This window comes from Mauremys reevesii, linkage group 1, assembly GCF_016161935.1.
Source record: "Mauremys reevesii isolate NIE-2019 linkage group 1, ASM1616193v1, whole genome shotgun sequence".
Lineage (NCBI taxonomy): Eukaryota > Metazoa > Chordata > Testudines > Geoemydidae > Mauremys > Mauremys reevesii.
Window position 1 is genome coordinate 120,279,840 of NC_052623.1, and position 16,306 is coordinate 120,296,145.

General features: G+C 42.3%; 1 protein-coding gene across 11 annotated transcripts in view; it reads right to left on the bottom strand.

Annotated features, from left to right (window-relative positions):
• Window positions 1–16,306, bottom strand: part of MAP4K4 (mitogen-activated protein kinase kinase kinase kinase 4) — a 237,996-nt gene that overhangs the window by 120,850 nt on the left and 100,840 nt on the right. For all 11 annotated transcript variants that reach the window (XM_039531327.1, XM_039531333.1, XM_039531317.1 and 8 more), the window contains exon 3: window positions 9,184–9,240. In XM_039531327.1, the coding sequence (XP_039387261.1) occupies window positions 9,184–9,240 (57 nt within the window). The remainder of the gene's footprint in view (window positions 1–9,183; window positions 9,241–16,306) is intronic.

Below are 16,306 nucleotides of genomic sequence, written 5' to 3' on the forward strand. Positions count from 1 at the left end.
GAGCTAGTCCACTGTTTAATAATTTGTCCTCTTAGTAGCAGGTATAAATTCACCCCTTGTCAAGGGCAATTCTTCTCAGTTTGTCTGTTTTCTGGGGAAACATTCACCAGTGTAGCTCTGCAAGTGTGGTAATGCTGGTCTTCAAATGGTAAACTCTGCATATGAACTCCTCCCCTGCATTTGTGAACTTATCAGTGACTCTCTTGGCCATCCCAAGGACCTTCAGAGCAAGGAGGCTGAATCAAATGTTCTTTCCAGCTAACCTCCCAGTAGCATGACATCTTGAAAAGGTGTGGAAGCCTGGTAGTGCAGCAGCTTTCAGTGGTCCGAGTGGTAGGAACACATCTGAGGGATGTGCAGAAATTCAGTTTCCTGGAAGCAAACACAAAAACAGAATCTTGGAATGGGGTGGCACCCACCTCTCACAAGTGCCCCCTTTTGGTCAGGTGTGAGCCTGCTGTTTTTTTTGTTTGGAACAGGGGTGGCACTCACTTTTCAAGAGCACTTCCCCAGCCGATGGTTTCTTCAGTGGGTCTTCAGTGGCTCAGCCCTCCGACTGAGTCACACAAGCTGTCCCTCCTTCCAGGGTACACAGTCTCTAGTTCTTTCTTACGGCCATGGTATGGGGCGACAGCACTAAGGCTGCCCCCTGGAGGCACTGCCTTCCTTAACAGCCCAACAGGGACCATCTTGGCACCCTCAGTTGGTGTCCTTTCAGCAACACTCGCCTGGGGCTCAGTCTTCAACCAGACCAGCAGGTCTCCATCATGGTACTCACCCTCTCTGGTTAGGTTCTGGGCTCAGCCAGTGGGCAGCCTGTCTGCACTGACCTGTCCATGGGTCCTGGTACTCTTCCAGACAGACAGGCACCCAGTCCTCGCTCTTTGAGCTCCAGGGAGCAACTGACTGCTCTGCTTCTGTTGCTTCCTTTTATATGGCTCTTCTGAACTTTGATTGACTGCTCCCCTGTACCCTCTCTAGGCTGACTGGAGGACTTTTCTACTCTTTTCTGGGGTGGAGAGGGGCAGTACCACAAGGCCTCCAGCAGAGGGACTCCAGACCTAGTCCTCCCTGTCACAGGAAGTCTTGAGTAGCATCTCACAGAGTGTACTAGAACATCTGTTTCTTGTGCAAAAATGGAATTTAGTGGTACTTCTTTATGCAGCACTGATGGCATGCAACATAATTTTAGCACCAGCCTCCACTGAACACTGCAAGGCAGCTGCTTCATTATGCTAAGTGATGATGAAATTCTTTGCATGCTGGAGCATTTTTCCTGCAAGGTGTGCAGTTAACTCATCCTTTGTACGAGTCCAAAACAGCAGCTTCTTCACTGTGACACTGGAGATGTTCATGGAGTCAGTGGTTTTGTGTTGGACAGGTGCAATACAGAGTCTTTTCTTTCTAGTAATATTTTTTAATTGATTCCTCTGCATACGAGTCAAATATGAGGTGGATTTTGTCATATATGTCTCGTATTTTCTCTGTAGCCTCACAAAGTGTTTAGCCAAATCTCGGCAGGTGTTAACAGTTTCTGGTTTATTGAGAGCTTGACAAGACTATTAATGATTGCTATGCTGAAAGGCCTCTGTTGGCATAAGGTACTTGGTCACATTGTCAGTAGGTGCTGGTTTAGGAAGACCATACAAGACGTGCATTAGTTTGAGTGTGATGGAACAATGCATATGTGCCTAGTGAAAAGCAAACATCAATTGTGATACCATGGAGAACTCATAATTTCCCAAAGTCTAACATAGATCAACATCATGCTGCGGTCTGGACACAATCAGAAGATCAGCAAACAATGACCTCTCTACGTTTAGCTCTTTAATAGTCTCTGCCACCTTCACTCTGACTTTCTTCTTTGCATTCAAGCACAGCTTTAGTCTGTTCTTGTTTGGAGCTCATAGAGATCAATGGAGCCTTGGATAATTCTTTGGGTTTTGAAGGCTTCATACACATCATGATCCAAAATATCTCCTCACTGAAGCCTGCTTTCATAATTATGTTAATGAGCTCCATTTAGGGACGAGCTCGGAGACCCTCCAAATTTGTATGAGGTACACAATGCCACCATGCAGATGAAGAATAACAAGGCAGCAGGTCTAAATGGGATCCCCGCTGAAATCTTCAAAAATGGTGGACCAGAGCTAATTCATCAGCTTTACCTGCTTATCCTTAAAATCTGGATAAAGGAGGAGATACCCAGTGAAATGAGGGATGCCCTGATTGTCACCCTCTTCAAGAAAAGGGATAAAGTGGATTGTGGAAATTACTGTGGTATCTCTCTCCTAGCCACTGCAGACAAAGTTCTGGCGCGGATCCTTGCAACCCGCCTTCTGCCCCTGTCAGAAGAAATTTTACCACAGTCACAGAGTGGTTTCTGACCATGTCGTGGAACTGTGGATATGATCTTCACAGCACAGCAGCTGCAAGAGAAGTGTTGGGAGCAAAACCGACCACTGTACATGGCTTTTATTGAGCTAACTTAAAGCCTTTGACTCAGTGGATCGCTGTACCCTCTAGACTGTACTTTCTAAGATTGGATGTCCTGATAAATACATCGGTGTCCTAAAACTGCTTCATGATAACATGAAAGCGACTGCTCTGAGCAGCACTGGCTCCCAGAGAGAACCTTTCAAAGTCCAAACAGGAGTCAAACAGGGCTGTATCATTGCTCCAACCATGTTTGCAGTTTTTATTGCTGTCATTCTTTATCTAATTGCTGGGAAGTTTACAGCCGACATTGAAATCACTTACAGAATGGATGGAAAGCTTTTCAGGCTTAGCAGGCTGAAAGCCAAGAGTAAGATTTCCACAACATCTATTGTGGAACTTCAGTATGCTGATGACAACGCAATCTTTGCCCACTCTGAGAAAGATCTTCAAACTATCTTGAATGTGTTTGCCGATGCTTATGCATGTCTTGGTCTCCCTCTTAATATCAAGACGACTAAAGTGCTCTATCAGTCCTCTCCAAATGAGGTATTACATGTCCCATCTATCAAAATTAATAGAGTAGCACTGGAGAATGTCGATCATTTCCTCTACCTTGGAAGTCATCTTTCATCCAAGGCAGATATTGATGCAGAAATTCAACATCGCCTGAGCTGTGCCAGCGTAGCTTTTTCTCGTTTATGGCACAGGATCTTAGAAGATCACAACATTCAAACAAACACCATACTTCTTGTTTATCAAGTCATTATTCTCCCAACACTGTTGTATGGGTCCGAAACTTGGACAACCTATAGACACCACTTGAAAGCCCTTGAGAGGCACCATCAACGATGCCTTCGTAAGATTCTGAAGATCAAATGAGAAGACAGGTGCACCAATATTAGCGTTCTGGAAGAGGCAAAGACCACCAGTATCGAGGCAATGATCATCTGTCAGCAATTCCGCTGGACTGGTCACATTGTCCGGATGCCAGACCATTGCCTCCCAAAACAGATCCTGTTCTCTCAGCTGAAAGAAGGGTACCGTAACGTGGATGGACAACGGAAGCGTTATAAGGACTTGCTGAAGGACAACCTAAAAAAATGTGATATTGACATTGATACCTGGGAGACACTTGCCCAGGACTGCTTAAAATGGAGTGAATTTCTGCGTGATGGTCCCCTGCATTTTGAACTTGCTCGCCAACAAGCCGAAGAGGACAAGAAGCGCAGGAAGAAGGAGAGACTGGTCTCCAATCATCGTCAACAGCCTCCCGCTGAGCCTGAAAACCTCTGCCCTCATTGTAATAGAACTTGTGGTTCAAGGATTGGCCTTATTAGCCACCTGAGGACCCATAACTCCCATGGAAGATGATCATACTCGGTAATGAGTGATCGCCCATCAATGATCTCCAGACTCCGCCTCTAATGTAGAACAGGCCTTAGGAAGGAACAATCAGTTGCACACATACAAAATGGGAAATGACTGCCTACAAAGGAGTACTGGAGAAAGGGATCTGGGGGTCATAGAGGATCACAAGCTAAATACGGGTCAACACTGTAACACTGTTGCAAAAAAAGTGACATCATTCTGGGATGTATTAGCAGAAGTGTTGTAAGCAAACACAGAAGTAATTCTTCTGCTCTACTCTGTACTGATTAGGCCTCAACTGGAGTATTGTGTCCAGTTCTGGCGCCACATTTCAGGAAGGATGTGAACCAATTGGAGAAAGTCCAGAGAAGAGCAACAAAAATGATCAAAGGCCTAGAAAACATAACCTATGAGGGAAGATTGAAAAAAATGGGTTTGTTTAGTCTGGAAAAGAGAAGACTGAGCGGGGACATAACAACAGTTTTCAAGTATATAAAAGGTTGTTACAAGGAGGAGGGAGGGAGGGGGGAAAAATTATTAACCTCTGAGGATAGGACAAGAAGCAATGGGCTTAAATTGCAGCAAGGGAGGTTTAGATTGGACATTAAGAAAAACTTCCTAACTGTCAGGGTTGTTAAGCACTGGAATAAACTGCCTAGGGAGGTTGTGGAATCTCCATCATTGGAGATTTTTAAGAGCATGTTAGACAAACACCTGTCAGGGATGGTCTAGATAATACTTAGTCCTGCCATGGGGCTAGGGACTGGACTAGATGACTTCTCAAGGTCCCTTCCAGGCCTATGATTCTACGGTCTGCCACTGTTAAATTGTGTAGTGTAGACCACAAAAAGAGGATAAGCAGCTTGTCTACAGTAGTACAAAAAGGCAATGGCAAAGTTGGGGAGAGAACCTAGATCTCCTAACCCAGTTCTGTATTTTCACTATCTAAAAGCAAGAGATTTGACATATGTTTCTGCCATTGGCTGCTTACATTTTTATGTAGGACATGGGGAAGGGAAAGAAAAAGAGAAACAATAAAAGTAATCAACTTTCCTTTACAAATCAGCAGGGTATCTTATCCAGCCATTTACTTGCATAGTTTTATACAGTAACTCCTTGCTTCATGTTGTAGTTATGTTTCTGAAAAATCATACTTTATGCGAAATCATGTTAAGCGAATCCAATTTCCTCATAAGAATTAATGTAAATAGAGGGGGTTAGGTTCCAAGGAAAATTTTTCCACCAGACAAAAGACACTATATACATATACAGTACAAGTTTTAAATAATTTTAAACCAACAATTTAATACTGTGCTCTCCAATGATGATTGTGAAGCTTGGTTGAGGCACGGGCGTAGCGAGGTCAGGGCACGGGGGCTTGCCCCGCTCTGCACACCCAGGGCTCCTGCCGGGGAGCAGAGTTGGGGGTTTGCCCGCTCGCCATCTGGAACACCAGGCAGACGGAGTGGGGTGAACCAAACAATCTTGTAGCAGAACATTGTGCGACTTTAAACAAGTATGTTTTCTAATAGATCACCAACCTAACAACAAACAATGTTAACTGGGACGACTTTAAATGAGGAGTTACTGTATAGCCTACACTGAACAAATCAGGGAACGCTGGACACGTGATCTCAAAGATGCTGCTGTTAAAAAGGAATGTTAAAAAACTTTCACAAGTGAAGTCCAGCAGGGACCCAAAAGTAGCGGGGGGAAGAGGGGAGAAGAAGAAGCAATGTCAGATATATGACAGACAGACACAGGAGAAGTAATTTGGTATAGCGATTGTATGTTTCACTCAAAACCATAAAAGGAAGCATAAAAGAAAGTGTCTCCTACTCAAGAATAAGATTTATTCCTGGAGAGATCAATATAGAAAGTCCCCGAAAGAGTTAAACAGCTATCAGAAATGGATACAACGAACACAACTAACAATTCAGATATAAGCAGGTTTGCAAGGTACGTTTTGCTAAGTTTAAAAGGTTCTTACTTTAAACGAAAATGGACTCAAATCAAACAGTGACCATCAAACTTTAAATCATAATTAAATCGTATTTGATATTAATACCAGTCATGCTTAATTGATATGCTATATGAATACACTACAGTAATATCCTTCAGGTCAAAAACACATGACAATCTGATGCCAGGGCCTGTAAGTGCAGTTAGGGGGGGTGACCAGCATGAGGTACCGTCTGTCCAAGTACAGTCATTTCTAAAACATGTGTCCAGTAAGGAACATAGAATCTGCGATGGAATGATCAAAGACTGACTGTGAGGACTTTTTTTGAAAAGTTATTTGCCCATACATATAAACGTAGCCTGCGATACACAAAAATATGATACAGTCCTGAAAATAATTTTAAAAATATGTATATGCTAACAATTCATACATCTTTACCTTTTAGGGCAGTTAATTCCCTCCAGCTGCAGAGTATCTTTCAGTTCAGAAACACTGCTTAAGCTTGTTTTGTATTTTTATTTCCTATTGAAATGTTCTATGCACTAGTAAGAGCTCTCTCATCCTATATCCACTGCTGCTCCACCAGTAAAAAATGAAAGTGTGAGTTATAAACTGGATTTAAAAAAAATAAAATAAGTTGGGAGTTTTGCTTGTTTTAAAAGCCAGGCTATTTCTATATAAAACAGTGCTCATGTTTCAATACTATGACTAACTAGTCTAAAAAAAAAATTTCAGCATTTAATCTGACATGGGATTTTCAGCCCACAATGTTTTCCTTTTTCAAAATTAAATCTAAGCAAGGCACAGCAACATAAGCACTGAACCAAGAACAACATTTTTACAGCGCTGTGTAAGGTTTGAGCCGCATAATTGCCATTTACTCTAGCAGGCATTATATGACTCTACTTTACACTGATCAGAAAGTTAAGTTGACTTTAAATTGAAAGTTATTGACACTTGGTTGGTCAAAACGTTATGGGCCCAGTCCCACAAACGCTTAGCAACTCCACACAGTATTAACTCACAGCAGCAGAGAATGTTTGCAGAATTGGGCCTTTATTATTTACAAGTTCGAGTTTGGTTATGCGTTGCTGTCAGGTATCTTGAATGTTTTTACCTTCTTAAATCTTCAGCAAAGCATTAATTAGAGCAAGGTGATTAAAAAGGAGGCAATTTGCGTGTCTCATATTCTCTATAGAGTATAGACAAAATCATCACTTATATCCATCCATGCCTCCAGTCAGACTGGAAAAGTTCTGGTTTTGAAGCAGAGCAACAAGCTCAATATTAACGCTTTTACCAGCAAAACTAACACTGCTAGAGCTGTAGTACAGCAATCATACTGATCTCAATCACTACAGTTAAGTTTGTAAAACAGCTTCCATTCAAACTCCATTTTCACACATGCACCCACAGTTCTTTAACCCAGCAACCTCTGGAATTTACACGTCCAGCTATGGAAGTATGAGATTCTAAATATGAGAAACCCAATGTCTTCAGAGCAAGGAGTAGTGATGGAAGATGTTTAGCCCAAGACTGAAGAATGTACAGCGCCTCTGCAACCTCCACAAACCTATTACATTGGAACAAAGAACTTACAAATTCTACTGGGGAAGCCTGTGATACTTGCAAGCTCCACAAAGCTAGTATCTCAAAATTTCTCCTCTTTTTTCTTCTTCCCCAGCCCCCACAACAGTCTAGGGCTGCTAAGTGAAAACAGTGTTTCTACAGTATTAAGGTTGCAAAATCAAGCACTCGAAAAGAAGAAAATTCCATAGCTAAGGCATCTCCCCCTAACATTAACTCAGTCGCAATGTACATGGCTAATATTTTTCTACTGTTTTCCTTGTTTAACGTAACCTTTTGATCCACACGGTTAGTTATTAACGCATGCCATAAAAAGAGATCTAGGGTGTGTAGCATAATCAAATTCAGGTTGTGGAAGAACCCCTACTTTTGTAATAACCTGATTTGGGAGTATTTGCTGCACTGATACTATCATCTGCCATTAAAGAGCACTTGCTCTAAGTCAACGCACCCTAGTATTCCCTGCTTCGCCTGCGTGCCGACTACAGTGAATACAACCGTGCCTCTCCACAAAGGCAGCCTCAGATAATCTTACAGCTGAAAATTGATTTTTATGAAGAAAGCATGTCTAGCTCTTGGCAGACATAACAGCTTAAGTTAAATCAGCAGTCTCATCTGATACAATCACACAGAGATCCAGAGACGTAACTGAAATCCTATCAGTTAACCTATCCCTGGCTGCTGGTTTATATATATTTTTTTAAATGGTTTACCCATAAGGCTCTAATCCACCCTCCTGGGATCCTGTGTCCAAGGTAACACGTCCAGTTGGGAGTGTGTGCGTGCGCATACGTCAAAACATAAAACATGCAGTGATCTTCTTAACAAATGAGTATGTCTAAGGTGTACATTTACTTGTAACATCATCGTTCTGCTGATTAAAGACCCTGCTTTCTGCACAACACACCCTGAGCTTTAATGCATTTTTTAAAAAAGAACCACAGGAGATGAATGGGGTTGAGAACAATAGGATGCTTGGTTGGATGATGCGCTCTTCAGAGGCTGCTCAGTCAGTATAATGCTACCGAAACACATACAAAGATTTTGTCCAATTCTAAATCTGAAGTCTATGTGATAACTGCATATAGAATTAAATACAACACAAGTGGAATCTACAGGAAAAATCCTCTTTATTCTGATCTGTTTTAAATATTTTTAATTAAAACTAATCTCCTTTTGAACAGAGTAAACTAAAGTTATTATATATGTACAGATTTAAAAATAGACATTTTTATTTTTTTTGGCTGGGTTAATTTCCCCTCTTTCCCATCTAAAGCTCCACAGTGAATCCCCCTGAGTCAGTTACAACTACTACTTTACACTGCTGAATTCTGCCAGCAATCTGCTCATCATTCTAGCAGATGTTTCTGCTTTCAGGCCACTGGGAGCTTTATTGGACCCACTTCCTTTTCAGCCTAAAAAGGGTATAAAATGTATTCAAAAGTACAAGCGGAAGGAACTATGATCCTCAAGTTCCTGCCCCATGTGTCCCCCATAACCTTATTTTACTATAAAGCAGAAGGTTGAAGTCACATTTAAAAATCAGTATCGTCATCGTCCTTTGAGAACTTTCTGAAAAGGAGATGCTCCTGATTCTGAGATACTTTGGGACCACCTGCAGCAACTTAAGTAAATGTCCCTCATGAGCACAGAAAATCACAGAAGGGCAGACTGTATGGCAGGTCAGCTCCTGCAAACAAAGTGATCACTCTCACGTGAGAACTGCCATTAAAAAAAAAAAAAAAAAAAAAGTTAAACCACTTACCAATTCCTATTGTTCAGTTTTTTTCTATTTCTAAAAAAAAAAGAATATTTTCTTTGCTTACCTCAGTAACGTCCATGACTTTGATGGCTGCCAGTTGACCTGTTTTGACATGCCGACCCTGAAAAACAGAAAGAAGAGTCAGCACCGGCATTCCGTTTAATCATTTAAACACACACAGAGCAGGACCGTTAAGACACGATTTCCAGACAGTGGGTTTCCCCCATCCTGGCTTGCCTATTATCTTTCCTATTATTTCATGTTGAAGACAGGAGATAAATACTTTAGATAACTAACCAAAGAGTTTAGTTTAAAACACTTAAATTAGCAAGATTGTCAAATTATAATTAAGCACAAAAGCAATGCATTTGCATTTATCGTTCCTTTCCATTTTCTTTAGCATAATTCACACAATCTACATCAGTCTCCCATAGCTAGGCAACAGACATTTTAGCCATGTTCATAAGGTAAACTACTCCAGATACTGTGCATTCTAAAAAGGTATTTTGGGAGCACATTTAGGTAACGCAGAGATTCCATCAGTATGTTGCATTTATATTTTGCTGTGAACTCTGAGAAATACTGTGTAAAAGCATGCGAGTCAGACCACCACTGAAAGAGGACATTTTCTTAGACCTTATCTTCACTGCTTAAAAAAAAATAAATAAAAAGAGTGGGGGAGTTTACAGGGTAAAAAACAAACACACGGTAATTATCTCACTGTAAAATCTTTAGTGAAGAGAGGCTCCTGCAGTGTTTTCCACAAGGTAGTTCAGTGAAGCCAACACTATACCTTCGCATGGGGTTGACCTTACCTTGTTTTGCTGGCAGTAACCCCGATGTACCTATGTTTTTACACTGCGATAGCTAAAGTGTGTTAGTCATCCTGTTATGAAACACACTTGCCCCACCCCTCCCCCCAATTCTCCACTTCTTCCATGTAGACCCCTATACCTAGAACTCCACCCTCACAACCCAGTCTGTTATTGCTTCCCTCAAACCCACCCTATCATACATTTCTCTGAAACAGCCAACAAAGTCTCGTTATCAGTCCGACCTCAGACTTTCTTCTTACCCCCAATCCCCTTCACATAAATACAGTTAAAAAAACAAATCACAGAGGTTACCAGTCTCCCATGCTAGACTACACTGACTAGTCACGTTGCCTCTTGTTAGAACCATTACCTTTCCATAATTTGTAAACTTTTCAGGAGAGGAACCTTGGCCAAGACTTTCAAAAGTACCAGCGGCTTTGTTTGACTAACTTTGACACAACTGAATGAGACCTTATTTTCCTCAGTGACTTTCTGAAAATACTTACCTGGTAACCATCTCAAGCTTGCTACCCCAAAGTTGAAGCACCCCAAAACCACTAGCCATTTTTGAGCCAGGTAACATCTCTTAGGTGTACATATCAGTGGAGTGCCTAGTATGCTGTTGGTGCCATAAATAAATAGTTCTAGTAATAGGAAGATTTTCTGCCTCCATTTTCATTTAGAACTTCGAAGAGCTGACCCACTCCTCTCTCAATGACCATTCCAACCCCTTTCTTTAAATAAGTTACTATGCTTATGCTACTGTCTGTTCCAAGAAGTTCCTTTGCTGCATGAATTTCTTTTAATATTTTTGTCACCTTAAATTAGTAATGCAATTGCTTTTTCACTGAACTGGTTTGGGTATGAGAAAAGAAGTAGTGTATCTGAATGCATGGAAGTACAGGCACATACGTGTGCTGTAGGGAGTCAGTATTCACATGACAATGCCTGTGTGTTTCTGTGGCCCATGCCATCCTTTCAGTTGGTCTAGGAAGGTGTTAAAGTTAAGTCAGGGCTGGCTAATACATGTTAGCCAACCTTGACCTAACTTTGAGCTCATTTCCTTATCTAGACAAAACCTTTCAGTAAGCCCAGGAGGGGTCTAAACATCCTATATCATGACAAGAGCCACTGGCCTGGTCCCTAAGGCTCACCAACCAGCTGCCTCCCTTAGCCTGCTGTGGGGAAGGAATACATGTTGCATTAGACCCAGATAAACAGTGCTTCCTCTCTCAGACTCTCCCTCTTCTTCATTGTGGATGGAGTTGAAAAACCAAGAGACCAGGAAGGCATGGGGGTATGGGAATATGAAAGGGAGGGTACAGAGAGAAAAGACATTAAAGCTAAAAACAGAAGGGACAGAAGCCAGATCTGAAAAAGAAACTGAGTCAGAGAAAAGGGCAAAAATAATTTAAAAAAAAAATAGATGAGCAGTTAATATTAACTCTGCAGGAAAAAACAAACTCTGGAAAAGTGAAGGAACAACATACCAAGATACATGGTATACAAAAAGTTGGGCAGTTAGAAAGGAAAAGAATAAAGAAAGTAACAAACGATACACAGGATGCCATTTATTTTCACGTAAAGTTTTCTTTATTTTCTGCTTTAAATCCGTGAGCTACTGATGGCCTGGCCATTTCCAGAAAGAGATCTGAAATTATTCCCAGCCCTTGCCAAGAAGAGGTGACATTCTCCTCAGAGAGGTTAGCCCGCTTTGGATGACTAGCACATATCATGCTCAGTTCCTTTTGGAAAAGCTGTCCTTCCCCAACAGCTTCAAAAGATCCTGCTGGCCCCTCTGTTGCTTCTTATCATCTTGAGGCCTCAGCAGCTGAGGCAAAGTGCAGCTACAACTAACACTTCACTCTGCTGATCCTAGGGAAGGGATAGGAACTGCTTTGCCATAATCCTCCTAAGGGACTGCAAAGCGGGGGAATTGCAGACTGTGGGAAATGCAGGATTCCCAGCATCCCAGGCCAAATTTAAGCCCCAGTCATATTCACAATATTGTTAATCATTCCAGATACCTACTTAATAAAGTATGGAATACTTCAGATGCTCTGTATTTAAAGTATACCATGGGATTTCTCTGTATGAAACAGATTTATGCATCAAAACCACAGCAGCATTTTGAAGCTGCATTTCTTTTCCTTTACAATATACGTTTAAAGGAAAACGCAAGCGCTAAATCAAAACACAGGCACTGGCGTGGCTTTTTTTGTTCACTTCTTTGCTTTCTCAAGTGCTCCCTTCCAAAACGTAGACTCATAAGAACATTAGAATGCTGGTGTAACATTACCTGCTACATCAGGAAGTATCTAGGTACTACTGTTTTGGAAAGTGCTCTTCAGATTACAATTGCCAGGTTTGGTTTTGGGAAGGCTCATAGAAGAGGTTCTTTTCTAAAATGACTTAATATCATCAAAGAATTATAGATCTGAAGATGGAAGAAATTCAGATGAGCAGGATAGTAACCAATTCCAAAGACACCTAATGACTCTGGATTAAGGCCTCGTCCATACAGCAGCTCTTTAGCATGCATGTAACCTGTTACACATACAGCTGGCAAAACCCACGGTTTGTCTCCACGCTGCACACAGTAAATAACCGTGGCACCATCCCTGCAAGCTGCCCAATGACGCATAATTTGGTTCCTGTTAGACAAATGGCTATTTTGCTGTGCACCAAAGAGCCCCTTAACGACTGCCACTGTAACCAACATCCTCCATCTGTTGGGTGGTATGTGGGGGTGACCAGCCTGCCCACAACCAGAAACCTCCCCCAGCAGCAGGAAGCTGAGCAACATCCTCTGCTTCCTGCCTCCATCACTCCTCAGCTGCAGGGAGAGGGATCACTGTATAGGGAGCTCCTCCTCCATCCACTCAACCCCCATGCATCTGGACCTCCCATGCCCAGACACCCCTGCCTCACACTCACCCAGAATCCCCCTAACCCTCCATACCCGAACCCCACCCCACTGAACCTCAATCCCTGCATCTGGAGCCTCCCTGCCTCTGGACCCCCACCCCTGCACCCAGACCACCCCTCACTGAGCTCCCTGCATTCAAAGCCCCATCCTGACTAGCCTGAGCCCCCACATCCAGACCCCCACACCATTAACCCCCAACTAGCTGCACCGACCCCCACCCCACCAAGCCCCACTCCCCCAGACCTCCCTGATGAGACGCCCATACTCAGACCCCTCCGCTGAGCCCCAACCACTTTCACCTGGAAGCTCCTGCAGAGTCCCACTGCCCCTGCATGTGGAATACCCACAATGAGCCTCTGTGCATCCAGATCCCCCCACTGAGCTGCCTGCACCCAGAATGTTCCACACAGAATCCTCTCACTCCACACCTGGATCCCCCCACACTGAGCCCCTCCATATTTGGATCCTGCCTGGTTGAGCCTGCCTGCCCCACACCTGGTGCATCTGGCACAGAGAGCATGGCCTCAGGGTGTTTCTGGGGCAAGCCCAGGCCTTGTGCTGTGTCAGGGTCAGATGCAGCCTCACCACTGAGTCCGTGTCCAAGGGTTGTGGAGGCTTCAGGGTGATCTCCCACCTTCATACAGCCAGTGGCCTATGCTCCCCAATGCCATGATGGAGTCTCTGCATTTATTTATTGACAAATAAAACTGTTACAATTCTGCAATGCTGTGTGCAGAATTGTTAATTTTTTTGGTGCAGAATGTCCTCAGGAGTAAAAGGGATCATAACTATTGTCTAGGTACCTGAATAACTCTGTGAGACTGCAAACACTATCAATACTATAACTACTACTGGCTCTCTTAGGTGGAAATGGGAGAGACGCCTTAAAAATTCCCATAGACACCAACACGTATGGGATAATTGCCCAGAATGCAGTACACCTCTACCCCGTTATAACACCACCCGTTATAACACGAATTTGGATGTAACGTGGTAAAGCAGCGCTCTGGGGGAGAGGGGGGGCTGCGCACTCCAACGGATCAAACCAAGTTCAATATAACACGGTTTCACCTATAATGCGGTAAGATTTTTTGGCTCCTGAGGACAGCGTTATATCAAGGTAGAGGTGTACTAAAACATTAAAGCCAAGAACTCGGCATGAACGCAAAATATGGGGTGAAGATGGCAGAAACTCAGGCATAGGGACATATACTTAACAATGTTAACTGTAAGCAGTTAAGCTAACAGAGCCTCCAAGAGGTTACAAAATCACAGCTGTAGGATTTCTGTGGGTGAACCTTAATGATAAAGTCCTACATACAATTTCATTCAATTTAGTTCACTGATTGAACTCTCCCAGTTCCACACCCCTTACTGATTGCTGTTTTTGATGCACCTACTCCTGTCTTCTTGCTTTCATTTATTTATTTTAAAGCAGTTGTTTCTCCTCCCCAAAAAGGAATGCAAGCATTTCTTTTTTTAAAAGAGAACTAGTCCAGTTTTATTTTTAAATCAGCCATTCAGGGTCTAATGCAGAGCCGGGATGAGCAGGTTAATGGAGTTTTACCTACTCACCCTAAGTCTTAATTTAGCTGTACTTTTTTCTTATGTTGTGGCAGGGTGACCAGACAGCAAGTGTGAAAAATCGGGACAGGAGGTGGGGGGTAATAGGAGCCTATATAAGAAAAAGATCCAAAAATCAGGACTGTCCCTATAAAATCTAGTCACCCTATGTTGTGGTCAGAAAGTTCGTATATATTTCAAGATTCAGGATAAAAAATTGTGTTCTGATCACATATGCTTCATGGAAAGTGAAGCGTACAGCAACATTTAACTGGATCACATGATGCCTAAGCATGTTCCCAACAGAGCATCAAAGCAGCCTGCAGTTTATTTCTCATCTCTGTGAAGTTAAGATATACATACTTGAGAAAAAAAATCAAATATGCCATCGTTAATAAGTTGCCAGGATATGCATAATGCTATAAATTCCAGCCCTACCTAAAATCTTCAAGTCAGGCAAAACATGTACATTGCATCTCCTTCTCCCCTCTCACCACACACAGCTAAGTTACCCAGTATATGTACATCAAGTAAGCTGCATTCATTACCCAACATATTGCTGTGCCTTTAGGGAGACTGTTCCTGGAATTCTGCTCCCCAGCCAAGTGGCAAGAACATGCAATATGAGGTGATGCTACTAATTACAGGTGAAGGCAGCCCGCACTGCTCATAACTCACAGGGCTGGATTGTCTTGTGCACCAGGTGTCATTAGCTTCTGAGAAGACCTAACCTACCTTCCATTATGGAGATCGCTATAGGGTGAGGAGGAAAGAGATTTAACTGAAAACGTACTGATAGTTCAGTGTTTAACTGCTACAAGATATGCATAAGCAATAGACAATATCTAAACACACTATAAAGTGAACATCGTGATCTCATTTTACTGGATTGCTTCCCTAAAGCTGTGCCCTTGTGCCAATTAGTTTTTCCATTATGTTTCTTATTTAGTAGATTCTGATATACAGAGTCCTAACCGCCTTGGGCAATATGCACTACTGCAATACTAGAGTATCACTCTACAGTATTATAATGGTCGATGCCTTCAGGCAATGCAATTGTATTATTCCAATTTATGTTTCCAATTCAACTCCTCTGCCACTCACCACCACAGATAGCTCTCAGGTAGCCAACCTCATGCTGAGTACCTTAAACCTTACTCACTGAACACACAAAGAACTCCAAGGAGCCGCATCTCAGAGAAACATGGAATCTTCCCGTGCAAAAAAATAAAAGCAAAGCCAAGGGCAGGTCAAAGTAAATGTAACTGGCAAGGGGAGAGAGAGATTAGGAAAAAATTAAATAAACCTCATGCGTAGAAAAAATGAAATGGTCATGAGTAAGAAGAACAAGAAGTTGCATTTCTAGTTAAAACAGTATTACTGTTAAGGATTTGTACAGTACTTTACAAAGGAACTAATTAGCCCTCCTAACACCAGCTATGCAGTAAGGATTATCCCCATTTTACAGATTAAGACAGCATGAAAGTTCTCAAAAATTAGCAAACAATGCTAGTACTAACGCCTAGCAAATTACTTCAGATCCATACAAATCATTCAATTAAGTAGAGAAACAACAGAAAAAAAAGCCTAAACCGGAGTTCTCTTTTGTGAACTATATTTGTTTTCTTCTGCCAGCTGTATTTAAAAGCCAATATTAAATAAACAAAAGGAATGAAAAAATAAAGTATAGGCATAAGGACAGGGCAGGATTCTGTGTTGTGCCATTAACTCTTGACATCTAAAAGCCTCAGAGCACAGAAGGCCGATGTACACCTATTCTTTACCTTGCTTTAGAAATTACTGATCCAATCTGCTGTATTAGGGAAACATGATGATAGCGTCCTTGTGTATCGTGCCATGCCTCATCTGAAAGGCAGACT